Source organism: Rhinoderma darwinii, chromosome 3 (assembly GCF_050947455.1).
Source record: "Rhinoderma darwinii isolate aRhiDar2 chromosome 3, aRhiDar2.hap1, whole genome shotgun sequence".
Taxonomy (NCBI): domain Eukaryota; kingdom Metazoa; phylum Chordata; class Amphibia; order Anura; family Rhinodermatidae; genus Rhinoderma; species Rhinoderma darwinii.
In genome coordinates this window covers 248825440-248849864 of record NC_134689.1, presented here as the reverse complement: position 1 = coordinate 248849864, position 24425 = coordinate 248825440, and the positions used below count along the sequence as shown (strand labels likewise).

The following is a 24425-nucleotide window of genomic DNA, read 5'->3' as shown; positions in this document are numbered from 1 at the left end:
CGAGCGTGGCCATCTTCAAGGGGGGGCGAGCGTGGCCATCTTCAAGGGGGGGGCCGAGCGTGGCCATCTTCAAGGAGGGGGGCCGAGCGTGGCCATCTTCAAGGGGGGGGCCGAGCGTGGCCATCTTCAAGGGGGGGGGCCGAGCGTGGCCATCTTCAAGGGGGGGGGGCGTGCGTGGCCATCTTCAAGGGGGGGGGGTCCGAGCGTGGCCATCTTCAAGGGGGGGGGGTCCGAGCGTGGCCATCTTCAAGGGGGGGGGTCCGAGCGTGGCCATCTTCAAGGGGGGGGGGTCCGAGCGTGGCCATCTTCAAGGGGGGGGGCAGAGCGTGGCCATCTTCAAGGGGGGCAGAGCGTGGCCATCTTCAAGGGGGGGGCAGAGCGTGGCCATCTTCAAGGGGGGGGCAGAGCGTGGCCATCTTCAAGGGGGGGGGGGGGCAGAGCGTGGCCATCTTCAAGGGGGGGGGGCAGAGCGTGGCCATCTTCAAGGGGGGGGCAGAGCGTGGCCATCTTCAAGGGGGGGGGGGCAGAGCGTGGCCATCTTCAAGGGGGGGGCCGAGCGTGGCCATCTTCAAGGGGGGGCCGAGCGTGGCCATCTTCAAGGGGGGGCCGAGCGTGGCCATCTTCAAGGGGGGGCCGAGCGTGGCCATCTTCAAGGGGGGGCCGAGCGTGGCCATCTTCAAGGGGGGCCGAGCGTGGCCATCTTCAAGGGGGGGCCGAGCGTGGCCATCTTCAAGGGGGGGCCGAGCGTGGCCATCTTCAAGGGGGGGCCGAGCGTGGCCATCTTCAAGGGGGGGCCGAGCGTGGCCATCTTCAAGGGGGGGCCGAGCGTGGCCATCTTCAAGGGGGGCCGAGCGTGGCCATCTTCAAGGGGGGGCCGAGCGTGGCCATCTTCAAGGGGGCCGAGCGTGGCCATCTTCAAGGGGGCCGAGCGTGGCCATCTTCAAGGGGGGGCCGAGCGTGGCCATCTTCAAGGGGGGGGCGAGCGTGGCCATCTTCAAGGGGGGGGGCGAGCGTGGCCATCTTCAAGGGGGGCCGAGCGTGGCCATCTTCAAGGGGGGGCCGAGCGTGGCCATCTTCAAGGGGGGGCCGAGCGTGGCCATCTTCAAGGGGGGGGCCGAGCGTGGCCATCTACAAAGGGGGGGCCGAGCGTGGCCATCTACAAAGGGGGGAAGTGTGGCAGTATATACATACAAGGGGGGGGGGAAGTGTGGCAGTATATACATACAAGGGGGGGGGGGAAGTGTGGCAGTATATACATACAAGGGGGGGGGGGAAGTGTGGCAGTATATACATACAAGGGGGTCTGTGTGGCAGTATATACATACAAGGGGGTCTGTGTGGCAGTATATACATACAAGGGGGTCTGTGTGGCAGTATATACATACAAGGGGGTCTGTGTGGCAGTATATACATACAAGGGGGTCTGTGTGGCAGTATATACATACAAGGGGGTCTGTGTGGCAGTATATACATACAAGGGGGGGGGGGAAGTGTGGCAGTATATACATACAAGGGGGGGGGGGGAAGTGTGGCAGTATATACATACAAGGGGGTCTGTGTGGCAGTATATACATACAAGGGGGTCTGTGTGGCAGTATATACATACAAGGGGGTCTGTGTGGCAGTATATACATACAAGGGGGTCTGTGTGGCAGTATATACATACAAGGGGGTCTGTGTGGCAGTATATACATACAAGGGGGTCTGTGTGGCAGTATATACATACAAGGGGGTCTGTGTGGCAGTATATACATACAAGGGGGTCTGTGTGGCAGTATATACATACAAGGGGGTCTGTGTGGCAGTATCTACATACAAGGGGGTCTGTGTGGCAGTATCTACATACAAGGGGGTCTGTGTGGCAGTATCTACATACAAGGGGGTCTGTGTGCCAGTATCTACATACAAGGGGGTCTGTGTGCCAGTATCTACATACAAGGGGGTCTGTGTGCCAGTATCTACATACAAGGGGGTCTGTGTGCCAGTATCTACATACAAGGGGGTCTGTGTGCCAGTATCTACATACAAGGGGGTCTGTGTGCCAGTATCTACATACAAGGGGGTCCGTGTGCCAGTATCTACATACGAGGGGGTCCGTGTGGCAGTATCTACATACAAGGGGGTCCGTGTGGCAGTATCTACATACAAGGGGGTCCGTGTGGCAGTATCTACATACAAGGGGGTCCGTGTGGCAGTATCTACATACAAGGGGGTCTGTGTGGCAGCATCTACATACAAGGGGGTTTGCGTGGCAGCATCTACATACAAGGGGGTCTGTGTGGCAGTATATACATACAAGGGGGTCTGTGTGGCAGTATATACATACAAGGGGGTCTGTGTGGCAGTATATACATACAAGGGGGTCTGTGTGGCAGTATATACATACAAGGGGGTCTGTGTGGCAGTATATACATACAAGGGGGTCTGTGTGGCAGCATATACATACAAGGGGGTCTGTGTGGCAGCATATACATACAAGGGGGTCTGTGTGGCAGCATATACATACAAGGGGGTCTGTGTGGCCGTATCTACAAACAAGGGGGTCCGTGTGGCAGCATATACAGTATCAACATGGGGTAGTATCTACAGGGGGGTCTGTGTGGCGATATCTACAGGGGGGTCTGTGTGGCGCTATTTCCAGGGGCAGTGGTGTAATGAAGGATTCTTTCATTGATGCCTATAATTGGTGTTTATAGTGGCCTATTTTACTGGTGGGCTTGTAGTATTATAGGATTTATAAAAATAATTAAAACTAATTTAACATAAGTTCTCTTATTTAGTCGGTATATTAGCGTTTACTGGGGGTATTACTTTTGGTCATCAGATCACCCACCTTTGATGGAGAATTGCCCTGCTCCCTAACTGCCCCACTCAGGAGCTGCCAAGATTTAGAGGGAACATTGGACACAGCCTGTTTTGGCAAATCTGACGTGTTGCTTTATGTGGTAATAACCTGGTAATAACTCTGGAATGCTTTTACCTATCCAAGCGATTCTGAGACTGTTTTCTCGTGACATATTGTACTTTACGTTAGTGAAAAAATTTGGTTGCTAAATTTATTATTTATGAAAAATGACAACATTTACAGAAAATTTGCAGAAATTAGCATTTTTCTAAATTTAAATGCATCTGCTTGTAAAACAGATCGTAATACCACACAAAATAGTAACTAGTTAACATCCCCCATATGTCTACTTTAGATTGGCATCGTTTCTTGAACGTCCTTTTATTTTTCTAGGGCATTACACGGCTTAGAACTTTAGCAGCAATTTCTCACATTTTTAAAATTTCAAAAGGCTATATTTTCAGGGACCAGTTCAGTTCTGAAGTGGCTTTGAGGGGCTTATATATTAGAACCCACCCATAAATTACCCCATTTTAAAAAGTGAACCCCTGAACGTATTCCAAACAGCATTCAGAAAGTTTCTTAACCCTTTAGGCGTTTCACAGGAATTAAAGCGAAGTAGAGGTGAAATTTCCATATTTCATTTTTTTTTTGCCAAATTAATTTGTAATACAATTTTTTGTGTAACACAGAAGGTTATACCCGAGAAATGCAACTCAATATTAATTTCCCAGATTCTGCAGTTTTTAGAAATATGGGCTAATGGACTGAAGCACTGGCCCCAGAAGCAAAGGAGCACCTAGAGGATTTTGGGGCCTCCCTTTTTTTAGAATATACTTTTGGCACTACAAGACCTCTGCATATATGGTGCCTAAACAGTGGAAACTTTTAAATGCTTTATTTTTTACGGCGTTAGGGGATATAAATGACTATTTTACTTTATTCTGAAGGTTCATACGATTAAGGCAATACCATATGTATATAGTTTGTTTTTTATGGTTTACACAATAAAATCACTTTTTTATAAAAATAATTAATTTTTGTGTCACCATATTCTGAAAGCCGTAACTTTTTTATTTTTTAGTCCAAAAAGCTGTGTAAGGGCTTGTTTTTTGCGGGACGGGTTGTAGTTTTTTTGCTACTATTTTGGCGTTATATTTGAATTTTTGATCACTTTTTATTCTATATTTTGGGAGTGGTGGTGACCAAAAAAACAGCGATTCTGGTATTGTTTTATTATTTATTTATTTTTTTGCAGTGTCCACCGTGGGGAAATAATTATATTATAGTTTAGGTTATTACGAATGCAGCAATACCGCATACGTGTCATTTTAAATTTTAATTTTTTTCCCAATAATAATAGACTTATTATAGGAAAAAAAGCCAGTTTTTGTTTTTATAACTTATAACTTTTATTATGTGCACACACAAACTCAAAAACATCTGAAAATACAGAGCGGTTTTCAAGAGAAAACAGCTCCTGATTTTCAGACGTCTCTTATGGCCTTTTTGGAGCTATTTTTCTATAGAGAGTCTATGAAAAACGGCTCCAAAAATGGCTGAAGAAGTGACATGCACTGCTTTTTCGCGGCAGTTTTTTTACGCGGTCATTTTTCAAAACAGCCCGTCGCAGCAGAACACCGTTTTCCCACTGAAATCAATGGGCAGATGTTTGGAGGCGTTCTGCTTCCGATTTGTCGGCCGTTTTTGCCACGAAAAACGGCTGAAAATAAGCCATGTGAACATACCCTTACATAACATTTTTATTAACTTCTTTTTACGTCCCACTAGGGAACTTGAAGACCTGCAGCACTGATCGCTGCTATAATACATTACACTGCCTGGGTAGTGTAATGTATTATAACCGTCAGTGTGACGCTGACAGACACTCTGACAGGAAACCTATGAGGACCAGCCTACGGCTGGTCCTCAAAGGCTTCTGTGCATGGCAGACCCGGAGGCCATTGTATGGCCTCCGGCGACCATTACAACACCCGCAAACGATCCCTGGGAATGTTTGTTGCTACAACAAACTTTCCCTGCGATGCCATGATCACACGAGCATGACCTGATCCAATCAGGTCCCGATTATGTCTTCGGGACAAGAGGCAGGTGTTAACAGCGCGTTCCTTGTGTCAGCGCCACTCTGAGGCACCCGATCGCTCTGTTGCCCACTGTGAATTCACATCGGCACTGCACAGAGCCCAGCAAGCACCAACAAGAATTTACAGTGAGCGGTCGGGAATCGGTTAAACACCTACAGACATCGATCATTTTCAAAAATACATCTTAAAGGCTATGCAAACCTTTAAAAGACAACATTTTTTTCAACAAAAAGGCGTATTAGTTTGTTGTGTGTAACTTTTTAAATACTTTTTATTAAAAATAATTGTAACTTTTTTTTATTTTAGATACAGCTGGTCTGTATTCTCTATACAGGCCAGCCGTATCTAGCGCTATTCACTGTATCCGGACTGGTTCGTTGACAGCAGGATCCACCTGTAAATCGATCACATCTAAGTTCCGCGGGACTCAAGGATTCAGTGAATAGCGCTAGATACAGCTGATCTGAGTAGAAATTATTTTTAATAAAAAGTATTTTCAAAGCTACACAATACACACGGATACACCTTTTTGTTAAAAAAAATCTATATGTATTCTTGCCTTTCAAAGGTTTACATAGCCTTTAAATTACAGTATTTGGCAGATTAAAGTGTTCCTCCAAAGCTATTCTCCTGCCTGATCCGACATGGGGCGTGGAGAGCCGTAACTGTCCGCTGAGCCTTACAGTTACTGAGGCAATTAATTAATAGGACCTGTGCACGATACTCACAGGGCGTCGTACCGTTGCCTCGGCAACTGTACCGCCCAGCGTGCAGTTATGGATCTCCAGATCGGGCAGGAGAGTAACTTTGAAGGGACACCAAGTGCTAGAAGTACAATTTAAAATGAATAATATATTGTAATACAACTGAGGCAAAAGTACAGAATGTGTGTTCAATGGGGTCTGTCTGTAAAGCATTATACTACACATGCAGTAGCACATACCTCGCAGCTTTTCACCCACACTACCATTACATGGGCTTTCCTTTAAAAGTGTAGCAGACCGGGAATAGATGTCTGTTGCGTGAGGAAGCAGGAGCAGTAGATGTTTGTGAAGCAAAGCAACACTGCTGGAGCTCTGAAAAGAGAAAAAAGATGTAGTATTCAGCAGGAGCACAGAGAATACAAGGCCATGGAAACAGATCAAATAAGTAATTAAAGGGTTTGTCCAGGCACAGACAACTGATGACCAAACCACAGGATAGGCAATCAGTATATGATCGGTAGGGAAACCCGAACTGATCAGCTTCTCCGGCTGCCTCATGTTTATGCTGGAAGCAGTTGGCTCCGGTCAGCAAATAGCGGCCGAGCTGCAGCTCTGCTTCTATTCAAGTGGATAGGAGCAGAGTTGCTATTTTGCAGCAGGGCTGCTAAGCAGCGGTTTGGAGCCATATCCTGGCTCCAAATACTGTATACCCTGCATAACAACAGGAGCGGCTGATCGGTGCAGGCGCTGGGTGTCGGACCCCCACCGATCATATACGGATGACCTATTCTGTGGATAGGTCATTAGTTGTCCGTGCCTTGACAACCCCTTTAAAGCCTATTAAAAATATGCTGCAATTACTGCTGACAAGGTGCGGACATGGCATTTAGAATGTAGTCTGAGACCATGTTAAAAAGTAATTTATAGACACAATTTTTTATTTAAAAACAACTAAAAAAAAAAAAATGAATAAGTAATTGCATCCATATTTTAAATTCCAATCAAGACAAATTAAAAACAAAACAAAAAACATTTAAAATAAAAACCCCTTCTCACTAACAAATAATGTCCAGGCATGATCATTCTTTCTGCATAGATGACCAAGCTACTCTCTCATATTTGACCAATACTAAACTATAAGTTTTTATATTAGTTAAAAAAAAAAAAAGCCTAACAACCCATGTACATTGCCCTATAACGGAATATGGAAGTCACCCTGCATAGGACCTCCCTCTATTAGCAAGAGTAGAGCGCCTCCTGTTCTGGAGGGCTCGGCCCAACCATATAATACATGGTATCCCACCCATAAGTCTTTGCAATTTGGTGCAGTTACCTACAAATTGAAAAACACCTTTAACCCCTTAAGGACGCAGCCTAGTTTTGGCCTTAAGGCTCAGAGCCCATTTTTGAAATCTGACATATTTCACTTTATGTGGTAATAACGTCAGAATGCTTAAACCTATCCAAGCGATTCTGAGATTGTTTTCTCGTGACACATTGGGCTTCATGTTCGTGGTAAAATTTGGTCGATATATTCAGTGTTTATTGGTGAAAAATTGCAAAATTTAGAGAACATTTTGAAAAAAATTTTTTTTTCAGAACTTAAATGTATCTGCTTGTAAAACAGACGGTTATACCACCCAAAATAGTTACTAGTTCACATTTCCCATATGTCTACTTTAGATTGGCATCGTTTTTTTAAACATTTATTTTATTTTTCTTGGACGTTACAAGGCTTAGAACATAAACAGCAATTTCTCATATTCTTAAGAAAATTTCAAAAGCCTTTTTTTTAAGGTACCTCTTCAGTTCTGAAGTGGCTTTGAGGAGCCTATGTATTAGAAACCCCCATAAAACACCCCATTTTAAAAACTAGACCCCTCAAAGTATTCAAAACAGCATTTAGAAAGTTTTTTAACCCTTCAGGCATTTCACAAGAATTAAAGCAAAGTGGAGGTGAAATTTGCAAATTTCATTTTTCTTGCTGAATTTCAATTTTATTCAATTTTTTTCTATAACACAGAAGGTTTTACCAGAGAAATACTACTAAATATGTATTGTCCAGATTCTGCAGTTTTTAGAAATGTCCCACATGTGGCTCTAGTGCGCTCGTGGAATAAAACACAAGCCGTAGAAGTAAAGAAGCACCTAGTGCATTTTGAGGCCTCTTTTTTATTAGAATATATTTTAGGCAGCATGCCAGGTGTGAAGAGGTGTTGAGGTACCAAAACAGTAGGAATCCCCGAATAGTGACCCCATTTTGGAAACTACACCCAACAAGGAATTCATTTATGGCTGTTACCATTTTGACCGCACAGTTTTTTCACAGCACCTATTTGAATTGGGCTGTGAAATTAAAAAAATGACATTTTTTCCAATAAGATGTCATTTGTGATCAAAATGTCTTATTTTCACAGGGAACAAAATACCTCATTTTGTTGCCCAATTTGTCCTTAGTGCGGCAATACCCCATTTGTGGTGATAAACTGCCGTTTGGGCCCATGAGAAGGCTCAGAATGAAAGGAGCGCTATGTGTTTGTTGGAGTCCAGATTTTGCTGGATTGGTTTTCGGGTGCCATGTCGCATTTGCAGAGCCCCAGAGGTATCAAAGTAATGGAAACCCACCAGAAGTGACCCCATTTTGGAAACTATACCCCTCAAGGAATTCATTTATGGGTAATGTGACCATTTAGACACCATAGTTTCTTCACAGAACTTATTTGAATTGGGCTGGGAATGAAAAAAAATTATATTTTTTCCAATAATATGTCGTTTTAGCTCAAAAATTCTTATTTTCACAAGGAATAAAATACCCCATTCTGTTGCGCAATTTGTCCTGAGTGCGGCAATACCCCATTTGTGGTGATAAACTGCCGTTTGGGCCCATGGGAGGGCTCAGAACGAAAGGACCACCATTTGGCCTACTGGAGATTTTCTGGTGCGAAGTCATGTATGCAGAAGCCCCTGAGGTACCAGTACAGTTGAAACCTCGGAGAAGTGACCCCGTTTTAAAAACTACACCCCTTCAGACATTCATCTAGAGGTGTAGTGAACATTTTGACCGGAGACATACAACCCATAAACTGTAGTGTGGGTTCTCCCGGGTATGGCAATACCCTACATGTGGCTGTTAGCTGCCTGGGCACACAGCAGGGCTCAGAAGGGAAAGATAAGGGGGGATAAGCTGTGCGGAGTACATCAGGATAAGTAAAATTGGGGTAAATTATAAACCAAGGGATGTATGATAAATTTTAAAACACTCTTTCATACAGCGCTCTGGTTTTTCGGGACACGTGTCACATTGATATATTGTGTCCTCCCTTATCCTCCTCTTATAGCAGACTTTGCACCTCTTGACTTTTTCCCTTCTTGCCAGTTTGGGGAACTTCTCCTGGAAAGTGTTTCCCTGGTACGATGCATGTGGCCTCGCTTCCAGAAGTACTGGGTGCCCCCCCCCCCTTCTTGGTCCCTAAAGATTAGGTTCTTGATAACCACCTCTTGAAATTCCAGGAAAGTTCCCCTCTGGCCTGTACATCGACGTAGCACGTACACATTGTACAATGCCATCTGTATGATGTGCCCGGCCAGCTTCTTATACCACACCGCATGGCGCTGTAGGGCTTCAGGACTTGATCTGACAAGTCCACCCCTCCCATGTACCTATTGTAGCCCAGGATGCAGTCTGGTTTGGGGGTCTCTGTACTGGTACCTCGTACAAGTACATGGGTACTGGTGTGACATCTCTCTTGTCTTGTACTTGACACATAATATGTTGCGGCTAGATTGTGCCCTGCTCTCACCCCTTCTTGTTTGCCCTGCAGAGTCTTAGGGAGGCCTCTCAGGTTTCTTCTAGCAGTGCCGCAGGACTGGAAGCGAGGCAGTTGAAGAGTGGGACGCTGGTATAAAAATTATCCAGGTAGAGGTGGTAACCCTGGTCCAGCAGTGGGTGCACCAAATCCCACACAATTTTTGAATTAACTCCCAGTAAGGGGGGGCATTATGGGGGTTGAATACTGGTGTCCTTCCCTTTATATATCCTAAATCTGTAGGCATAACCTGATGCACTCTCGCACAGCTTATACATCTTCACGCCATACCTTGCCCTCTTACCCGGCAGATACTCGCGGAATTGAACCCTCCCTTTAAAATGTACCAGGGACTCATCAATAGAAATACACTTCTCGGGGGGTGTATGCTTGGGAAAACCGGGCACTGAAACGGTCTAATAGGGGTCTCCGTTTATACAAACGGTCAAAACTGGGGTCATCTCGGGATGGGCACGGCTCATAATGTAAGAAGCGAAGTATTGCCTAATTTATTTATTTTTTTAGGTTCCAGTTCAGTTCTGAAGTTGCTTTGAGGGGCCCATATATTAGACACCCCTATGAAACACCCCATTTTAGAAACTAGACCCCTCAATGTATTCACAACAGCATTTAGAAAGTTTATGAACCCTTTAGGTGTTTCACAGGAATTTAGAGCAAAGTAGAGGTGAAATTAACTTTTGTTTTTTGTCAGAAAATCCTCTTTATACCATTTTTTTTATAACACAGAAGGTTTTACCAGAGAAACGCAACTCAATACTTATTGCCCAGATTCTGCAGTTTTGAGAAATATCCCACATGTGGCGCTAGTGCGGTAATGGGCTGAAGCATCGGCCTCCGAAGCAAAGGAGCACCTAGTGGATTTTGAGGCCTTTTTTTTATTAGGCACCATGTACGGTTTGAAGAGGTCTTGTGGTGCCAAAACAGTGGAAACCCCCCAAAAGTGACACCATTTTGGAAACTAAACCCCTTGAGAAATCCATTGTAGTTTTCTTGGGGTGCATGCGGCTTTTTGATCAGTTTTTATTCTATTTTTAAGTGGCGTGGTGACTAAAAAACAGCAATTCTACTATTGTTTTTTTTATTCTATTTTTTTTACCGCGTTCACCGTGCGCTATAAATGACCTATTCACTTTATTCTGCGGGGCGATACGATTACGGCGATACCAGATGTTTATAGTTTTTTTTTTTATGTCTTACGGCGTTTGCACAATAAAATACGTTTTGTAAAAAAATCATTCACTTTTTGTGTTATCATATTCTAAGAGCCAGAACGTTTTTATTTTTCCATCAAGAAAGCCGTGCGAGGACTTATTTTTTGCGTAACGAACTGTAGTTTCAATCATTACCATTTTTAGGTACATGTGACTTTTTGATCTCTTTTTATTCCATTTTTTGGGAGGTGAAGTGACCAAACAATTGTGGTTCTGGTACGGTTTATTATTATTTTCTTTTACGGCGTTCACTGTGCGGGATAAATAACGAAAAAATTTTGTAGTTCAGGCCGTTACGGACGCGGCGATACCAATTATGTATAGTTTATTTGTTTGTTTATATATTTTTATTAATAATAAAGGACTGATAAGGGAAAAGGGGAATTTTTACTTTTAAAACTTTTATTTTCTTATTTTGACATCTTTTTTTAACTTTATTACTTTGTCCCACTAGGGGCCTTGAGGGCAGGAGGCCCTGATCGCTATTCTAATACACTGCACTACATGCGTAGTGCAGTGTATTAGAGCTGTCAGCTATTCACTGACCGCAAGCATAGTGGGTCCTGACTTCGTCAGGACCCACTAGGCTTCCGTCTATGGCAGAGCCGGACGCCATTGCTTGGTGCCCGGTTGCCATAGTCACCATCGCCAGCCGCTATCGCGTAGCAGGCTGGCGATTGTAGCTTAACCCCTAAAAAGCCGTGATCACTATTGAACACGGCTTTTCAGGGGTTAATCAGCGGGGACACAGCGATCGGTCCCCGCTGTAGTTGCTGCGGCAGCTGCTGTACGAGACAGCAGCTGTCACAGCTCCTGTATGTCTCGGGAGGATGGCCGAAATGGGCGTTACTCCCGCGACGTACTATTCCGTCGCTGAGCGCGAACGTATTGGTTAGCGCGACGGAATAGTACGTCGCTGAGCGCGAAGGGGTTAACTACAATGAAACTTTACATAGATCGTTTGAGATTATTTCTGGCAACAGAACAGTACAGACTAATTACAAAACAGTCATCCAAATTAGAAGAATAGAGCTGGATGCTGCTATTCTTCTCTTTTAAAATACTGGAAGCTACGCACCATCAGCAGGATCTAATATTTTTTACCTCTCCCCTCTATGGATGATGATGGTGGTTAGCATAACCGATACACTAGTGTGAAAACATTGTATGGACAGCCCATATGTCATTCTCCCCCTGATGGATGCAACCGAGAAACATACATGGGATTTTACTGTGCATGCATTGTTGCACACTCCACATTGCAAGGCACCACACATTTATTTCAGCTAACATAATTCAATTATTCTACATCTTGTCGTTCACTGTAAAATCCTTTTCTCGTCACGTTCATTGGGGGACACAGAGGATGACCGTGGGTATAGCTGCTGCCACTAAGTGAAAAGTGTTTTCTCCTCCTGCCAGCTATATCCTTTCTGCAGATACTAAACCAGCTTTGTACAAAAGCAGAAATGCAAATGCAACTACAAGAAGTAAAAAACAAAACAAAAAACCAGGGGGAAAAACAGCATATCTGGAGAAAACTACCATATAACCCAAAGAAAAATGGGTGGATGATGCCCCCCACCTCCCCCAAATGAATGTGACGAGAAAAGGTTTTTACGGTGAGTAACAAACTCCAATTTTCTCGTCAAGGTCATTGAGGAACGTAGACATGACCATGGGAGGTTCTAAAACAGTCACCAGGGGTCTACAGAATCCTGATCCCAAGAGAGGCATCAGAGAATGTGAAAGTACGCACCCTCTAAAATGTAGAAAAGGTGTGAAGCGAAGACCAAGTAGTTACACACCTGCAGACCTGAACCTCATTAAGGAATTGTCCACAAAGCAGTCACCGCTCTAGTGGAATAGACCGTTACCCAAAAGAACGTCCCTTTGGACTTAGACTGGCATGCCTCACCAATAGCTGACCGACTGTCGGGATATGGCTGTTTTAAAAGCTGCCACACCTTGTCTGCAGCTCTTTGGAATGCTGAAAAGTAAGTCAGAGCGCCGGAACGGTGCCAGATAGACTTGGTCTGCATCTTACGAATCTAACTTGTCGAGAGTCCTCTCCCTTGGGTAAGAAGGAGAGGTACAAAAAGTGGACAGGACAATGTCCTTGTTAAGGTGGAATGCTGACACCACTTTGGAAGGAAGGATGGAATTCTATAATCAGGAAGACGGAAAGAATAATTTGTCCCCAAGTCCGCCTCAACCAAATGGTTTGCGGTCTCCCTGGTGCCAAGGTTCGGCATGTGGTGGAACGGGTGAATAAATTAGTGGGAGGGGCTGATGATCCAGCTGTTGTGGTCCATGTGGAAAGCAATGACAGAATACATGGTAGGTGGAGGAGCGTTAAGATCAAGGCCCCATGCACACGACCGTAAAATCACCCGCAATCACGGTTCGTAATTAGTGGCCCATTCAGTTCTTTTGGTCGCGAACACCTTTCCGTATCGCTACGGATGGGTGTCTGTGCCTTAGAACTGTGCTGGGAATTATGGAGCATGTCCGTTTTTTTGTGTTTTACGGGCCGTGCTTCCATTCTTTGTATGGGAGCACGGCCCGAAAATGCGGGCAGTTGTCAGCAGCCGGCCATGCCCGCAATCGCGGGCCGTGATTACAGGTGCGGCTGTGTGCATGGGGCCTAATTTTAAAGAACTAAGCTACAAGCTGAAGGGAAGGACCTCCAAAGTTATATTCTCTGGAATACTGCCTGTGCCATGCGCATCACAGGAAAGACAGCGGGAGCTCAGGGAGTTCAATGTATGGCTTAAGTCTTTGTGTAGAGGAGAAGGCTTCTGGTTCCTAGAGCACTGGGCTGACTTTTCATTGGGGTACAAACTGTATTCTGCAGATTTGCACCTAAATGGAAGGGGGTCCGCTGTGCTGGGGGAGAGAATTCTAGCAGGGATGGCGGAATATTTAAACTAGGGCAGAAGAGGGAGGTCACTATAGAAAATAAAGGGGTAAATAGGTTGGATAGGGGTCAGACTATACTGGTGGGGGTAGAAATGGACTATGGTGAGATTATTAAGCAACAGGATAAGGAGGTCCTTTTTTTTTTACAAAACATTGAAGATAAATATGCTCACAAAATGTAAGCCCTTAATTACTAAGCCTGTTTTGGCCTTATGGACCAGGCAAATATTGCAAAGCACCTGACGTACCAAAACATTGAAAACCCCACCAATAGTGACCCCCATTTGAGAAACTAGACCCCTTAAGGAATTTATCGTGGGGTATAGTTAGCATTTTCACCCAACAGGTCTTTTTCTGAATTTAGTGGAATTAGGCAGTGAAAATGAAAATTATGTTTTTTCTAATAAAACGTAGGTTTAGCTCAGATTTTTCCATTTTCACAAAAGACAAAGGAGAAAAAGCTCCCCAACATTTGTAAAGCAAACTCTTCTGAGCACGGCAATACCACATATGTGGTCATAAACTTCTGTTTGGACACACGGCAGGGCTTACAAAGGAAGGAGCGCTATTTGGAGCTCAAATTTTGCTGGAATGGTTTTTGGGTGCCATGTTACATTTGCAAAGCCCCTAAGGTGCAAAAACAGTAGGAACTCCCCAAAAGTGACCCCATTTTGGAAACTAAACCCCTCAAGGAATCTATCTAGGGGTATAGTGAGAATTTAGAACCCACAGGTCTTTTGCAGAATTTATTGGAATTAGGCCGTGAAAATGAAAATCTAAATTTTTTCTACTAAATTGTAGACCTTCATTTTGACAAGCATCGAGAGAAAAAGCACCCCAACATTTGTAAAGCAATTTCTCCCGAGCTCGGCAATACCCCACGTGGTCATAAATTGCTGTTTGGACACACGGCAGGGCTCAGAAAGGCAGGAGCGCAACTTGGCATGCAGATTTTGCTGGATTGTTTTTTTGGGCGCCATGTCGCATTTGCAAAACCCCTGGGAGGTACCAGAGTACAGTAGAAGCCCCCAAGAAGTGACAGCATTTTGGTAACTACACCCCTCAAGGCATTTCTCATTTGCCTGGACATGACAGGGCTCAGAAGTGAAGAGCACCATGCACATTTGAGGCCTATTTTGGTGATTTTCACAGTATTGGCCCACAATTGCAGGGCTCTGAGGTAAAATAGTAAAACAAGCCCCCAAGTAGTGACCCCTAATTTGGAAACATCCCTTAAAGAGGCTCTGTCACCAGATTTTGCAACCCCTATCTGCTATTGCAGCAGATAGGCGCTGCAATGTAGATTACAGTAACGTTTTTATTTTAAAAAAACGAGCATTTTTGGCCAAGTTATGACCATTTTTGTATTTATGCAAATGAGGTTTGCAAAAGTACAACTGGGCGTGTTTAAAAGTAAAAGTACAACTGGGCGTGTATTATGTGCGTACATCGAGGCGTTTTTACTACTTTTACTAGCTGGGCGTTCTGACGAGAAGTATCATCCACTTCTCTTCAGAATGCCAAGCTTCTGGCAGTGCAGACACAGCCGTGTTCTCGAGAGATCACGCTGTGTCGTCACTCACAGGTCCTGCATCGTGTCAGACGAGCGAGGACACATCGGCACCAGAGGCTACAGTTGATTCTGCAGCAGCATCAGCGTTTGCAGGTAAGTAGCTACATCGACTTACCTGCAAATGCCGATGCTGCTGCAGAATCAAATGTAGCCTCTGGTGCCGATGTGTCCTCGCTCGTCTGACACGATGCAGGACCTGGGGCAGGAAGTGACGTCACAGCGTGATCTCTCGAGAACACGCTGTGTGTCTGCACTGCCAGAAGCTGGGCGTTGTGTAGAGAAGTGGATGATACTTCTATACACAACGCCCAGCTAGTAAAAGAAGTAAAAACGCCCGATGTAACGAACACAATACACGCCCAGTTGTACTTTTGCAAGCCTCATTTGCATAAATACAAAAATGGTCATAACTTGGCCAAAAATGCTCGTTTTTTAAAAATAAAAACGTTACTGTGAACTACATTGCAGCGCCTATCTGCTGCAATAGCAGATAGGGGTTGCAAAATCTGGTGACAGAGCCTCTTTAAGGTATTTTAAGGGGTTCAGTGAGCATTTTGACCCCACAGGCGTTTTTACATTAGAAATTAATGGGCAGCGGATGGTGCAAAGTTAAAATTGCAATTTTCCACTAATATGCAATTTTAGTGCACAATATGTTGTGGCCAGTCTGTGCCACTGAAGATAAATATCTCAAACGGTTAAGCAGATTCTCCCGAGTATGGCGATGCCATATATGTGAACGTAAACCGCTGTTTGGGCACGCTGTAGGGCTCAGAAGGGAGGTAGCGTCATTTGGCTTTTGGAACGCAGATTTTGCTTGGTTGTTTTTCTGTTTGGGGTTTCGCTGGTATTTCAGTTTATGTGGGGGCATATGTAAACTGTGCGGAGTACATCAGGGCATAATAAGAGGGTATAATAATGGGGTAAATAAATAATGAGGTAAATAAATAATCTGCAGATGTGTGGCCAGTGTCACACTCCTAAATGGTGCCCAATCTTATCCGCTTTTGGAACACTCCGCACATTTTGCATCGCCATATTCTGAGAGCCAGAACTTCTTTATTTCTTCTCCACTGGAACTGTGTGAGGGCTTATTTGTTTCGGGACAATCTGAAGTTTTCATTGGTACCATTTCAGGGTACATGCAGTTTTTTAATTACTTTTTATTCCATTTTAAAATCGCAAGAACGGTGGCCAAAAACCTTCAATTCTGATCAGGCTTTTTTTTTTTCCAGTGTTCACTGTGCGCTATACAGTAAATTTTTACTGTATTCTGCGATTATGGCGATACCATATGTATATAGTTTTTTTATGTTTTGCCACGGATGCAGCAGAAAATCACTTTAAAAAAAAATAAAAAATTCTGAGAGCCATAATATTTTTATTTTTGCGTCGACAAGGCTGTGTAAGGGCTTGTTTTTTGTGGGGTGGGTTGTAGTTTTTATTGGTACTATTTTGGGGTACATGTGACTTTATCACTTTTTATGTTTTTGGAGGGGTAGTGACCCAAAAAAAACAAACTGGGATTCTGGCAGTTTATTTATTTTTTTGCGGTGTTCATCGTGCAGGAAAATGAACATTCTAGTTCTATAGTTTGGGTCGTTACGAATATGGCGATACCAAATATGTGTACTTTATCATTTTCATTTTTTTCCTAAAATAAAAGAGACTTATAGGAAAAGGGCAGTTTTTATTTTTTTAATTTTTATTTTTACACTTTTGTACATTTTCTAACTTTTTTTCATGTCCCACAAGGGGACTTGAAGATCTGCATTTCTGATCTTTACTCTAATGCATTGATGTATTGTGGGGTCAAAATGCTCACTAAACCCATTAAAATGCCTTAAGGGATGTTTCCAAATTAGGGGTCACTACTTGGGGGCTTGTTTTACTATTTTACCTCAGAGCCCTTCAATTTTGAGCCAATGCTGTGAAAATCACCAAAATAGGCATCAAATGCGCATGGTGTTCTTCACTTCTGAGCCCTGTCATATGTCCAGGCAAATGATAAATGCCTTGAGGGGTGTAGTTTCCAAAATGCTGTCACTTCTTGGGGGCTTCCACTGTACTCTGATACCTCCAGAGGTTTTGCAAATGCGACATGGCGCCCAAAAAAACAATCCAGCAAAATCTGCATGCCAAGTTGCGCTCCTGCCTTTCTGAGCCCTGCCGTGTGTCCAAACAGCAGTTTATGACCACATGTGGGGTATTGCCGAGCTCGGGAGAAATTGCTTTACAAATGTTGGGGTGATTTTTCTCTCTTATTCCTTGTCAAAATGAAGTTCTACAATTTAGTAGAAAAAAAATGTAGATTTTCATTTTCACAGCCTAATTCCAATAAATACTGCAAAAGACCTGTGGGTTCTAAATTCTCACTATACCCCTAGATTGATTCCTTGAGGGGAATGTAGTTTCCAAAATGGGGTCACTTTTGGAGAGTTCCTACTGTTTTGGCCGCTTAGGGGCTTTGCAAATGCAACATGGCACCCAAAAACCATTCCAGCAAAATTTGAGCTCTAAAAGCCAAATAGCGCTCCTTCCTTTGTAAGCCCTGCCGTGTGTCCAAACAGAAGTTTATGACCACATATGGGGTATTGTCGTGCTCAGAAGAGTTTGCTTTACAAATGTTGGGGAGCTTTTTCTCCTTTGTCTTTTGTGAAAATGGAAAAATCTGAGCTAAACCTACGTTTTATTAGAAAAAACAATTTTCATTTTCACTGTCGAATTCCAGAAAAAGACCTGTTGAGTCAAAATGCTAACTATACCCCACGATAAATTATTTAAGGTATATTAATTGATGTATGAAATAAAAGGAAGCAGCAGAAGCGCTCGGGGTGAGCGCTGAGCTGCTTTGTTTCTGATCGGCTTTCTAGGAAAGCTGAGCAGTTGGTGTGGGGGCCCAAAGACTTTCTATTGAGCCCAAAAACCAATTGCTCGGCTTTGAGAAAAGCCGATCAGCAAACCAGTGTCTCAGCGCTCCATTTAAGCGATTGCTGGGGGTCTCAGTGCTCAGAGCCCACAGATCAAAACTTCTGACATGTCACAATGACATGTAAGAAGTTTTGTGAAAGTTTATTTACCCTTTAACAGCACTGGCACCACCTACATCAGCTGTTCTTCTGTTTTATATATAGAGCTAAATGACCATTTAGTAGCTCTGCCTACTCTTGATCCCCTGTGACCAACTCCCCATTACCACTATTTAGGGATCCTACATGTTCAAACCTTGTTTTTTTTGCATTTGCATACTTGAAGAATTTTTGGGGATTTGTTTTGCTATCTTTCACCACCTGCCTTTCATTTTGTATCTTTGCTGATTTTTATTACTTCTTTTGCAGATTGTATTAAGCTCTTTATAATTTACAAAGGCTAGAACTGTACCCTCAAATTTATATTTTTCAAATGCCCCTTTTTTTTCACTACTCACGTAGTGCAATGCATTAGAGTTGTCAGTTATTCACTGACACCAAGCCTACTAGGTTCCGCCTCCGGGCTGTTGCCGGAGACCACTGTTGGCCTCCGGTTGCCATAGCAATGAGCGGTACGCACACAATCACATCGCAGCGATACTAGTTGGCTAGAAACCCCTAAGGTGCCGCGATCGCTTTTGATCTTGGCATATGAGGGGTTAATGGCAGGGAGTGGCGCTAGCTCCGTTCCTTGCCATTACAGCAGGGTGTCAGCTGTAACGTACAACTGACACATGCGGCTGATGGTGCAGGCTCAGCTTCTGAGCCCGCTGCCATCTTCGGTTTGCATCCGGAAACCTTTAAGGCTCCGCCTCCGGGCGGGGCCTAACAGGCCTCCGTACTTGGCAGACAGGAGGGTATTGTTAGGCCGCCTGTTGAGAATAGCCGATAGTCTAGCAACTTGGCTACCTGGCTCTTTTGCCGTGTAACCATGCAGCAATGCTGTGATTGGTCAGTCACTACTGACTGACCAATCACAGCGATATCATTGTTCTGTCACCATGTTTTTTGACATGACAGAACAATACCATGACATCATTGTACCTCATGGGGCCTTAAGGCAGGGCAAACCATGACGTACATTTGCGTCATGGTGCGTTAAGGGTTTTAAAAAAAATAAAAATCACATTTCTGATACAGAATATGAAAAATTTGAATGCAACTTAAACGAAGTCTAGCAAGCAAAATGGGGGCGCTTGAGGCCTTGGTACCTAAGGAACATATTGATATAGTTGGTGTTGCTAAACAACTAATGACAAATAATGGTACAAATGATAAATGGGAGATCTTACAATCCGCTTTGTATAATTATAGCGCAAAGTTTATTCCTATAGGTAGCAACTATAAACTACTAAAATTAAACCCCACATGGCTCACACCTTCTGTAAAAAGGGCAATACATGACAAAAAAAGGGCATTTGAAAAATATATATCTGAGGGTACAGTTCTAGCCTTTGTAAATTATAAAGAGCTAAGTAATAAAAATCAGCAAAGATACAAAATGAAAGGCAGATGGTGAAAGATAGCAAAACAAATCCCCAAAAATTCTTCAAGTATATAAATGCAAAAAACCCAAAAAGGTCTGAGCATGTGGGACCCCTAGATAGTGGTAATGGGGAGTTGGTCACAGGGTATCAAGAGAAGGCAGAGCTACCAAATAGTCCTTTAGCTCTGTATATACAACAGAAGAGCAGCTTATGTAGGTGGTGCCAGTGCTGTTAAAGGGTAAATAAACTTTCACAAAACTTCTGACATGTCACAGTGACATGTCAGAAGTTTTGATCTGTAGGGTCTGAGCATTGAGACCCCCAGCAATGGCTTAAATAGAGCGCTGAGCCACTGATTTGCTGATCGGCTTTTCTCAGAAAGCCGAGCAATTGGTGTTCGGGCTCAATAGAAAGTCTTTGGGTCCGCACACCAACTGCTTGGGTTTCCTAGAAAGCCGATCAGAAACAAAAGCGTCTAAGCGCTCACCCGAGCGTTTCTGCTGCTTCCTTTTAGCGATCGGTGGGGGGTCCCAGTGCTCAGACCCTCACTGATCAAATCTTCTGACGTGTCACTATGACATGTCAGAAGTTTTTTAAAACTTTAGTTACCCTTTCATACATCAATTAATATACTAAAATTGGCTGAATGCAGATATGTTCCAAGCTAGGTTATACTAAATAAATGTGAACAAGGCTCCAGGACCAAATGCGATACATTCAAGTGCTCTTTAAAGAACTTGGTTCAGTTATTAGAGGCAGAAGCTATACCACTAGTCATCTTTGTGTCACCCAATGACACGGACGAAAAATCTGATTTTTTTCCATCATTGGATTTTGTTAGAGACATTACATACCTCACTTATGTTGTTAGAATGGCAATATGCAAGTAGCTGTTTCTGTAAGGAGCAAAGCAGCTCGTGAAGATGGGCTGGTTGGCTATTTTCAGATGAGGAGGCCCCCACAATTAACTTATCACTGTTTTTCTCCAATTCTCCAAAAGCTTGGTCCTAAAAAATTAGCCAATAAATGAAAAAGTGAAAAGAAAGAAGCAGACAAACACATGTACCAGTAAGTTCCATATATGTTAAATATACACAGTTCTACCCCGGTTTTACTTAAAGAGGCTCTGTCACCAGATTTTGCAACCCCTATCTGCTATTGCAGCAGATCGGCGCTGCAATGTAGATAAGAGTAACGTTTTTATTTTTAAAAAACGAGCATTTTTGGCCAAGTTATGACCATTTTTGTATTTATGCAAATGAGGCTTGCAAAAGTACAACTGGGCGTGTTTAAAGTAAAAGTCCAAGTGGGCGTGTATTATGTGCGTACATCGGGGCGTTTTTACTACTTTTACTAGCTGGGCGTTCTGACGAGAAGTATCATCCACTTCTCTTCAGAACGCCCAGCTTCTGGCAGTGCAGACACACAGCGTGTTCTCGAGAGATCACGCTGTGACGTCACTCACAGGTCCTGCATCGTGTCAGACGAGCGAGGACACCGGCACCAGAGGCTACAGTTGATTCTGCAGCAGCATCGGCGTTTGCAGGTAAGTCGATGTAGCTACTTACCTGCAAACGCTGATGCTGCTGCAGAATCAACTGTAGCCTCTGGTGCCGATGTGGCCGACACGATGCAGGACCTGGGGCAGGAAGTGAGTGACGTCACAGCGTGATCTCTCGAGAACACGGCTGTGTCTGCACTGCCAGAAGCTGGGCGTTCTGAAGAGAAGTGGATGATACTTCTCTTCAGAGCGCCCAGCTAGTAAAAACGCCCCGATGTACGCACATAATAAACGCCCAGTTGGACTTTTACTTTAAACACGCCCACTTGGACTTTTGCAAGCCTCATTTGCATAAATACAAAAATGGTCATAACTTGGCCAAAAATGCTCGTTTTTTAAAAATAAAAACGTTACTGTAATCTACATTGCAGCGCCGATCTGCTGCAATAGCAGATAGGGGTTGCAAAATCTGGTGACAGAGCCAATTTAAAGAAGCAGTTCTAGAAAAATGTTCTTATTACAATTTCTATGGAAAACCGCGACACCATTTATTTCTAGGAGTGTCTACTTTTTTATGTAACAAGAAGTTTTTACAGAGGAGTTCTGACCTAGACCAACATTGTTTTCATTGCAAATAATAGGTACTGAAATAATTGCAAAGTTGAAACCATTATTTTAATTTAAATGGGAACGGTAATTTCAACAAACTTTGCATAAATGAATAGTACAGGCGATTATAAGAAACTTTGTAATATATTTTATCAGAGTAACAAGCATCTTAAGCTACATTCACACGAGCGTGAAAGATTTAAGTGCGTAAAAAACGCACGTAAATCTTGGCCGTGTGCGTTGCATTATTGCATCTGTGCTTTGCAAGTGGCATGTTTTTCACGCACTCGCAAAGCACATTTATTTTTAATGGAATTTATGCGCAAATCACGCACAGCACACGGATATGTAACTTCAAATCGGCGTGTAGGTGTGTGAAAACGCACCAATATAGGACATGGTGAGTTTCACTCAGTGGACTCTCGCTGCGTGAAAACTCCTGCATGTGTGAACGGCCACATTGAAATCAATAGATGTGTGCTGTGCAAGATTTCCATGCACGGCACACGGCTGAGTTTTACGGTCCTCTGAATGAGCCCTTATCTGGCTGCTTTCCTGCTCCCCCTGCCTCCGTTAAATTGACTTTCACTCTGAAAATTCAGCTTTATCCGTCTCGAGTCGGACTTCAGCTGACATATATCAGATTACACGTCTATGGAGAGGGAGGGGGTAAGAGTGAGCAGGAAGTGCAGGAGATAACCGCAGCGTGACAGGCAAAAATAAACTTTCCATCACAACCAAGGCACTTTATTCACATCAGTACAGGTCAGTACTTCTCTATATCTGTCCTGCATAATCCTGGGGCTGTTTCTGAGTGGGAGATTAGGTTATGGAGCAGATCCCCCTTCTTACAGTGTGTAATGTATGGCTGCTAGTCCCCACCCCCCAGCTCAGAGAGTAATGCAAACTACAGATACAGCATGTAAAGGGGAAAACTACTAAGAAATAGTGCTGCTCCTCATGTACACACACTGTAGCTTATCCTTAAAAGTCAAATGAAACGACAGGTACCCTCCAACATTAACAATAGAGTGCTGAACAACAAACTAACATTAAAGAGGTTGTCCACTACTAGAAAACTGATGACCTATCCACAGAATAGGTCATCAGTATATGATCTGTGGGGGACCGACACCCGGACCCCGCACCGATCAGCCGCTCCGGCTGCCTCCGGGCACCGGAGATCCATGCCGGAAGCAGATGGCTCCAGTAACGGAACAGCGGCAAAGCTGCAGTACTGCAGCTCTGCATCTATTCATGTGAATAAGAGCAGAGCTGCAGTTCTGCAACATGGCCGCTATCCAAAGTACAGAGCCAACTGCTAACAGCTCTGTACATTGCATACTGTGCAATGACATCCGATGCTCGCAGGCAGCCGGAACAGCTGCTCGGTGCGGGGTCTGGCTGTAAGTCCCCCATAGATCATATACGGATGACCTAACCCCTAACCGGTAGATAGGTCATCAGTTGTCCAGTAGTGGACAACCCGTTTAATAAATATCATGATTGGTTACCTAATAACAGGCATATTTATGCTCTAAAAAAAAAAACTTTCCCCACTTCTGCAGTGCTGTGGGTTTGAGCCAGTATGGCCTGACCTGCATAAACAAGTGGCAAGGATTACTAGCCTTAGTTCATACATACCTTGTGCTGGGTTGATCTGTACACTGCATGCAATTTGCCATGTTCTGGGAATGCTTTGTTTTTGTAGGCTTTTTTATATTATTTGGAGATTTTAGGTTTTCCAAATTGCATGGCTTTAACTGGGGTTCTTGTAAGTCAAAATGCACATTTTTGTCTTTGTAGCGTAGTTGAGAGTTGTCAAATTTTTGTGAATTGCTGCATATAAATATATTTTCCTAGTCCTACGGCAGCAGCACCAATGGGGATTCTATCCTTCTAAAATAGTAGGACAAATGATAACAATTAACTGCAGGGCTATATAAACCCTACTAGGCCACAGCCTCACCGTGCTTTTCTTTCTGTCCTCCCCGGAAGGATCAGGTGGCATCATGTTGGGAAGTATATTTTATTACATATGTTTCTAGTTTTTCCCTTGCCTGTGTGGGTCCATAAGGCAATTAATTGTTTATTTATTATTCTACCTGCAGGAGCGGTTTTCGATGACCTTTTTTTTTTTCTTGTAGTTTGCTTTGATATTTTTCTTAGGTCGCCGCTTCTCCTTGGTTACTTGTGGGCGAGTGCCATTCTGCCAGAATGTGATGACTTACTCTTGCGCTACTTTCTCTTGCGCTACTTTCTCTTGAGGTTTCTGCACAGTTTTGAAAAAAGGGAAATGTTTCTATCTTTCCACACATGTCACGAAGATCTGTGGATAAAGGATCTGCAGGCAGAAAAACTTCTGGGTTGTGGCTCTGCTAAAGGTTATAGATCCAGCAGGCAGGAAAGAACCCTTTTACTCGGAGGAGTGAGAGTTCTCAGAGACCATCCTATCAACATCAAACAGGCTGTGGTAGAAGTCCCTGCACCTCTAACTGAAAACTAATTCGGATGCCAAAAGATGTGCTAGTGAAGGGGTGGGTTGTCCTTTTTCAACCCCAGTCGCAGAAAATCGGCAAAAGATCTTTGTGTACTCAACACTGTAAAAGATGGCTATCTGATAGAACGCTCCACCTATCCTCAAGACAAATATATTAGAACTCCAAAAATGC

The 24425-nt window shown here is 43.8% G+C and overlaps 1 protein-coding gene across 8 annotated transcripts in view; it reads right to left on the bottom strand.

Moving 5' to 3' along the window:
- The window catches only part of HERC1 (HECT and RLD domain containing E3 ubiquitin protein ligase family member 1), a 180052-nt gene that overhangs the window by 114256 nt on the left and 41371 nt on the right, over nt 1-24425 (bottom strand). For all 8 annotated transcript variants that reach the window (XM_075857663.1, XM_075857666.1, XM_075857668.1 and 5 more), the window contains exons 15-16: nt 20498-20650; nt 5894-6026 (exon numbers count right to left, since the gene is read on the bottom strand). In XM_075857663.1, the coding sequence (XP_075713778.1) occupies nt 5894-6026; nt 20498-20650 (286 nt within the window). The remainder of the gene's footprint in view (nt 1-5893; nt 6027-20497; nt 20651-24425) is intronic.